Consider the following 7,778-nt stretch of genomic DNA (forward strand, 5'->3'; position numbering starts at 1 on the left):
GCTGCCAGTTCAAGTTTGATTTTCCGTCCTGTTCTTGCGTGGGAAGTACAGCAACCTCTGCCATGTTTTTCAGCCACACGTGCTCGGACATCAAGAGTATTCTTCTTCACCGCTGTTCCAGGTGCCAAGGACTTCAGGCAGGGAGCCCTCAGCTCCCCCCGGGAACCTCCCACACAGGGGGCTGCAGGGCGCCAGCCTGGCTTACGCCACCAGCTCCACAGAAGACCTCCAGCCCGGCCACTCCTCGGCCTCGCTCATCAAAGCCATCCGCGAGGAGCTCCTGCGGCTGTCCCAGAAACAGACCACCATGCAGAACTTCCACAGCTGATCGGCCTCGCCTTGCAGATTTGCCAAGTATCCGCTTCCCGTGGAAGCAAGACCAAGAGGAAACCAACAGAGTGGGTGTCCGTCAGAGGACAAGCGTCTCCTGGGCTCGGCGCCTGCTGAAGGGAGCAAGTTGCAACTTTAGAAGATGCCACAAGTCACGTGACAGCTCACGATGCTTTCAATAAGTTGGCAATTTTGTGACCACGTGGGTCCAGTCGAAATGTATGTACTTTTGGCTAAAAGCCAGCAGCACCTCACGAAAGACAAACCACAAACCTAAGCTCACAAAATTCTTAAGTCTCCTTTTTCAAGGTGAAAGCCGAAAATGTCTAGACGGGGTAGGGATGAAGGGAATCCTGCATCTCCGCGGGAAGTTCTGATTCAGGCTGGTTTGTATGGTGGACCCGCTGCTTTGTTTTCTGAGAAGAGAGATTCGAAGACATTTTATTAACAGCATATTTCCCTCTTTTTCTCCATAGGAACTTATTTTGATAGTCATGTTAACACCCAGGATGCTAAGACTGTTCGGGAATTTAAAAAGCTACTAGTGGGAAACCAAACCGATAGGTTGTAGAGCCCGATGATTCCAAACGAAGCCATCGCCTGCACTGTTCCTTCGACTTCTGGTGCTACAGCTCCAACGGCCCTTCACCTTTTTGTCTGTGAAATGCAACTTTGGCTTTTTCAGTGGAAGAATATGTTGAAGGTTTCGTTTTGTTCTAGAAAGAAAGAAAGAGAGAAAGAAAAAATCCCTCCCAAATGGCGGAGGGAGAAGCGTAATGTTTATGGGGTTTTTCAAAATACATATCAAAGCTTAGATTTACATTCTCGATTGTATTCGCTGTTCATTAGTGGGGTGCCCCTCTCAACACGTGTCATCATTAAGGCCAGTCCCACAGAATGAGGCTTTCAGGAGGTCCCCACCCATCCTTGTCCTTTGCCGATGAATTTCTCACGAATTGTGTTTGAATGACAGATCTTACTTAAGTAAAACTTACATTGCATCATTCCTGGGGACCCCCAGATTGTGATTCATGACTGCGTCCCCGGTAATCGTGCTCTCTGTGTGTTCCCAAGACCTGCAGATGGAAGCGAGTTCTTGTCAGCCTGTCTGTGCACGAGACAGAAGTGTGAAGATGACCTTTGAGGACATGGGAGAGGAGACAGTTTTCCCTGACTTCCGATTTCAGTGTGCTCAGCCCTGCCGAGTGACTGTTAAAACCATCTGTGTGCTTCGGGCCTGACTGAGGTATCACCTCCCTTGAGGTTTGATCCCAACGACAGCATCTCCCCTCTTCCCCAATTAGCGTGAGGAATACAACAACAAGGGCCATTCCGCTTTCTAGTACCTTAGTGACACTCAGAAAGCAGAGATAGATAACATTTCTGCTCCGAGTCTTTTATTATTAGATCAATTAATACTTTAAACAGGAGATAAACAGAATTTGGGGCTCTGACTAATCAAAATTGGTGTCACGTATGAAGAATCCTGAAGCAACTAAGATAGGTTTCCGCATGGAATCATTGTCCCAGAATCACATTTTAGCAAGCTCTTCTTTCATTAAGCCTCTGGACAGCCCTAGAGTTCAGGGAAAGTTGGTTCTGAGACGTTCAAGTGCAGCCATCTTTCGTCCGGACATCTCTGAGGGAGGAGGCTTGTGAGAGGCTCCATCTCTCGAGGATGTTAAGTTAAGGAAAGAGTGCTATTCAGGCTGTCATCACAGGGTCCAAAGAGCATGGGAGAGAAGACCCCTTTGGGGCTTGATTTCTTACCTCTTGGTCTTGGTTAAATACCCAGAGTGGAAGACTCTCTTTGTACGTCACTCAAAAATACCAGGTTTCCTGAATAATCTTATTAAGAATTTCAGATATCCAAGCAGAATTGTATTACGGACACCTTACAGTGACTTCAAGTCGTGGACTTGACAGCAAGTGGACTAACTGCCAGCCCTCCCTTCTCCCATTCTGCTCCGTGTGGTGAGTGTGTGCACAAAGAGTGTGCAAACACAGGCATCTCCTTTGTACAGGACAGACACGGGCCTCTCTTTTAAAGGAACTGCAATTGTGATCTGGATGCCTTTCAAATTAGCATAGAAGGATTCCACCTGTATTGTCCTTGGAGTTGATACACTTTTAAACCAGTGTCAAGGCCAAAGAGAACATATACGTGGGGGTGAGCAGGCCTGAGGGATCCCAAGCACTCTCGTCTGTCGAAAAGCACACTCAGTTTGCCCTTGTTTTCTCTAAACACCTGCCTCTTCTATGAATCACTGAGCTCAGAAGAGACTAGCTGTCATGAGGAGCTTCACACCCAGGGTGGTCTTCACACACTCAGCTGATGGGATCTGCTGTAAAGGAAGGTCTTCATGTCCGTCATCTGTGCCGCGGAGTTGCTTTTATCTGCAATACTCTAAAACGAAGTCACATTTTATGTCTTGTCTTTTCCCTTTATTTTCAAAATTCTAGTAACAGTAACACGAGCTGTACATTTGAGTCAGACTTTTAGAGAAGATTGTTTGGATGAACTCACTGCGTCAGGTGCCTTCTCTGAGCCTCATTCTCCCCATCAGCCAAACGAGGACAGATCACCCCCTCCGCCCCCGGATTTCTCATCGCGAGAATCACGCGTGAGCGTGGGTGCAAACATCCCTTGAGGAGGGAGCATATAGCACTGTGAAACCGTTAAGCATGATCCGTATGACTATACTGGGTGGACGTTCTGATACACCGCGATCCGCGGGTGAATGAGTTCGTGTGGCGGTAACCGGAGCACAACTAAAGGCTCCGGGTGACTCTTCTTCCTCTCTCCTGTTTTGCTTTAAATCCATTTCCTTCTCCGTTAACTTCCAAACAGCATTTACTAAAAATCTTTCTGCTTTCAATCTTTCTGCCGTTTCTGGCCCCAAGTATGTCACATGTGAACCCTGCCTTCTGAGATCTTCGAATCCGAGATAACACAGACAGGTATAAAAGATGGAAGACACACGTAAATGACGTGGTTTAAACATCTAAAGTTTGTCGAAGACACACAAGTGCATTAGGTACTCAGAAGAAGAAGTGGAAGTTGTGCATTTTGGAAATGAGACCTTGGGTAGAAGTCGCCTTCGGGGGCTGCTCCGATGAAGGCAGAGGAGCTGGCCAGGCACGTGGCGAGATGGTGTGGGTCTGGGGAGGGGTGTGGAAAGTGGGCGAAGCTGTCCTTGAAAATGAACTTGATCCTGATCTGCTACTTTGTGGGGACAGAATTCCTAACTGCACTGTTTGGGGAGTTTTATAAGAGGAGGATGAGTATATGTTTGCAGTAATACAGCGAGAAAACAACCAAGCCTGTGAAGAAGGTCTGTGGAGGAAGAGATCCATTCCGAGGGGAAGGGGAGAGCAGCAAGAGCTGCCGAAGTACCACATGTAAAGTATGAAAATAATGGTAAGGATTCCCCCACCTGCTCCACTGCTTAGCACAGATCTCGGCGGTCAGCCACATGGCCACATTAAACCCTCCGTGGAGCATAGTGGTTCTAAATAAATATATTTGACTTCCTTACAGCCACCCACACGTTTTTCTCTGATTTTTATTTACTACCAGACTACGTTTTGATTTTGGTAGCACGTGGTTTTCGAGCAGCACATTGCGGGTTTTTACCAACCAGACTTTTCAGGGCATAAGACCTGCGATGCAAAGCACAGGCGAAGGTCCGCCTGAAGGCTTCGGGCCAAAACAATTCATTCCGTGCTTTATGAGCCTCCCACTTAACTGTGTACAGGGTCAGCGCTTACTGCGTCTGCACGGCTTCTGAGTGCTCCAGTGGCCGAACCGACCACTCGGACACTGATTTGCATTCGCAGTAACTCCCAAGTTAATCATAAATAAACATCTCCATCCCCTTCACACCGGATCGTTAGACCCGAATGAATTTGTTGGGAGGAAAGCTGGTGACTGTTCGGGGCACGGGGAAGGAGGCCTCCAGTCTTAACTCCCCCACTAACTTTAGCTCATGTTGAGTTTTAGCCATTTCATTTCTACCTCCAGGCCAGTCTCCAAAGCCAGCCTCCAGGGCCCGCTTATCCACATTTCTCCAGACAGGAGCGCGCGCAAGTCCACTTTCTGTACCCGCGAACAGATCGTTGACCACAGAACATTTTTATGGGATGGTAACTTGAACTTCACTTTTACATTTAGTCTCCAACACATTAACAGATCTCCTAATAGCAGATGAGGGGGTTTCTGTGAGCAGCTGCTGTAAGGTGCTCAAAATGTCACAGGCCTACACTTATTACCTAGTGAACAAAGAGTGTGTACATTTCAGGTTTCTTTTGATATTTCCGGGGTGATTGTCGGTGTTTAAACTAGGACTCCTTTGTCTAGTATTGAAAAGACTTGAAAACCGAAACCTCATGGTACGATCCTCATTCCATGCTTGTATGTGTAATGGTACGCTTGAGAATTTGTCTTGAGGACATGCAGCAGCATTGACATTTAGGAAAAGAATGTTTGAATGCCTTTGGAACAAGAAACAAAGGTGGCGACCAGCAAGCAAGCGAGAGAAGGCGTGAACGTCCGTTGTAATCGGAGGATCTGGAGGCCAAATCTGTTTCCCACAGGGTAGATGGTTATGCGGGCGGCTCGCTTTTCCTTCTTCCTCCACGTTTTTCTACTCTGGGGCCACTTCACTTTTAAAGGAAGGATGAATTGGTAGAAAGGACAGAGATAAAGATGTAAGCGATATGGGTCTTGTAGTCAATTCCACGGTGCCATTCTGCACAGCGTGGAGCATCACGAACAGTCTCATGCCCATCAGACTTCATGCATTCGTAACCTGACTCCCTCAGTGTGCCAGTTAGGAAGAGTACAGGGCCAAGTGCAAGCCAGACACCCTGTACTGTTCCTGCTGCAGCAGTGGGCCACGGAGGAGGTGCTGGAGGAACGGAAGCTCCTCCAGTTAACTCAGTCGCTCTGAGCACCAGAGGGCTCGACGCTGCTCTCCTCTAGAGCATCCTCCGGGGAGCACAGAGACGGGGCTAGTGTTACCCTCCCCGGAAAGATCGCTTAGCAGAGCCACTCTGGACGCCCACTTGTCTCCTGCTTCGTCAAGGTCCATGTTCTGACTCTTCCCGCACTCTCATTCCAGGACTATGAGTGTTAATGTACGAAAATAACGCAGAGTAAATTGAGCCGCTCGTGGCATCAATACTGCAACTTGAACTTGACAATCATGGTTTGCTGGTCTCAAACGGGCACTTAAATTTCGGGCTGGGTATATGATTTAGTAATCGAATCCTCCCTTCTATTTGTCGATTATGTTTCTACCCTTCGATTAGCAGCTGCACTGTTTTCTAATGTGCTGTAGAGTTTTTGAAATAATTTATGCAAGTGTTTGGTTTCCATGTTTACAATTTATACAGCTTTCCTAGAATTTTAAATGGAAATGTCAATAAATGCTATGAATTGGTGTCAAGTGATCTTTTCTGTTTATTTCCTTTGTGATGTGATAGTTTTCTCATTTGTAAAATGTGAAGGTTCGATGAGATGATTTTGTTCATCCTCTGTTTTTTTGTGTCCGTGGTGAGAATGCCTAGTACCTTCATTTTCCAAGGAATGGAGTTGAAAGCAGTCTCTGCAGCGTGTGCAGTCTGCAGAATTGTTTTCACTCACATTGGCTGGTGCCATTCCCTCCTCACAGTTTTGCTTTACTCCTGCCCACCAATCAAATTGATGCTTCTGCTAAGCAGATTCATTTTGGAATTAAAAGATTAGAATGCTACAACCTAGAAAGATAAATGAGAAGATCAAAGTCTGTATAATCTAAAAGGTAAGAGAGTAAACCTGGACTTGTTTACAAAACCCAAGAAAGTAAGAACCCCTCGAAACTGAGAAAAGCAAAAGGAACCATGAAGGGCAGTGGAACGTAAATGAAATTTGGAAACCTGGGTAGACTCTTGGAACAACCAATAAAGGTAATTGGTGGGAAAATGGTGAAATCTAAATGAAGTCTACAGTACTGTGCAAAGGTTAATTTATTGATTCTGCTAGCTTTACTATGGGCGACTTGATTTTAATATTTGGAGAAGATGCGTAAAAGGTATGTAGAGACACCACTATTTTTGTGACTTTTCTCTAAATCTAAAATTATTTAAAAATTTAAAAACAAATTAATCTGGTATAGATAAAGCCATGGGCTCCTCAACAGAGGCTAGTACGAGCCTGCCCTGGGCATCCACAACCTGGAACCTTCCATGCTTCTCCAGGCAGCCAGCTCCCACTGAAGCGGAAACCACAGTCAACAACTGTAAGTCTTGGAAGAAAATAAGCCTTCATGAAGGGCCGAGGGTCAACCAAAAGGAGAATTTGAACCTAAATTAGACAAAATAGACCACTGTGAAACAATTTAAAATATATTTCAAGTGTTTAAAGATGTAAAAAAAAAAAAAAAAGTAAAAGTTTAAGCACATTTGACACAACCAAAAATTCTTGAAAGAGAAAGGAATTTAAAATCACAAATATACATATAGTGGTCAGATACGGCAATATTTATCCATTACTGAACTAATTATTGTAACAGTTTTAACATATCTCTTATGTTTTAATAAATACAGATTTACATTAAAAACAAAAACAGTGTAGACAAACTGGTACAACTCATTCGCCTAAGAAATCTTTATGTGCTGACTGTAAATAGGTTCAAAATGATAGAAGAACAAGGAGTCACTAGAAGCAGCTAAGGCTTAGAAGAAGGGTCAGGTTGGTTCCACACCCTGACACTGAATGCTGAGTTGACATGAATATGAATTTAAAATATTTTTGGCATGATTGGACAACTCTTCCACACTGCACCCGCCAAACACAGCTTAAGGTAAGAAGAAAACAAGAAACAATAGGGAATACAAAGAGAAATTAGATAAGTTAATGAAATGTTTTTATTGGACCGTGCATGATTTATAACTTTCTTCCTCTGAAGCTCTCCCATACTCTCCCTGCTACACCCTTCTGGTAAATAAAGAGGGGTGGTGTGTGTTTGATTTCTCCGGTGTTGGGGATTTGAAAAATGACAGCCACAGTCTAGGTAACCCACATTTTCATCGTAAAACTCTTTGTTGTTATTGTGCCAAAGGGTAACATTACAGAAACGTAAAACACATGGATGGTTTATATGAATACCTTGAAAATATGCTTTATTGTGAGTACTTAGATTTCAATTATGATGTGATGATATACCTCATACCAGTGGTTTCGTTCAACATTTTAAAATTCTAAGATTGTTCTAAAGGAAACAGTACAGAGAGATTTTTTTTTTTTTAAAGAATAGCTTAAAAGCTAAAATGGGATTGCCATGTTTTAGTACAAATGGATATTAACTTTGGCCCCCCACCCCCATCACAGTAGCTCTGCACTGTGGCTGCCTTTGACGATCAGCAGGGGGGTTCTGTTTTTAGCAGAACCCAGAAGTAGCTCTTCC

At 44.7% G+C, this 7,778-nt stretch overlaps 1 protein-coding gene across 4 annotated transcripts in view; it reads left to right on the forward strand.

Annotated features, from left to right (window-relative positions):
• The window catches only part of KIAA1549 (KIAA1549 ortholog), a 105,890-nt gene extending 100,109 nt beyond the window's left edge, over nucleotides 1-5,781 (forward strand). For 3 of the 4 annotated variants that reach the window (XM_016161856.2, XM_036230841.1, XM_036230839.1), the window contains exon 20: nucleotides 74-5,781. In XM_016161856.2, coding sequence (XP_016017342.2) covers nucleotides 74-328 — 255 coding nt within the window. In that variant the 3' untranslated portion in view covers nucleotides 329-5,781. The remainder of the gene's footprint in view (nucleotides 1-73) is intronic. The other variant, XM_036230840.1, reaches the window with a different exon arrangement.
• The last annotated feature ends 1,997 nt before the right edge of the window (nucleotides 5,782-7,778 follow it).

Source organism: Rousettus aegyptiacus, unplaced genomic scaffold (genome assembly GCF_014176215.1).
Source record: "Rousettus aegyptiacus isolate mRouAeg1 unplaced genomic scaffold, mRouAeg1.p scaffold_m13_p_13, whole genome shotgun sequence".
NCBI classification, from domain to species: domain Eukaryota; kingdom Metazoa; phylum Chordata; class Mammalia; order Chiroptera; family Pteropodidae; genus Rousettus; species Rousettus aegyptiacus.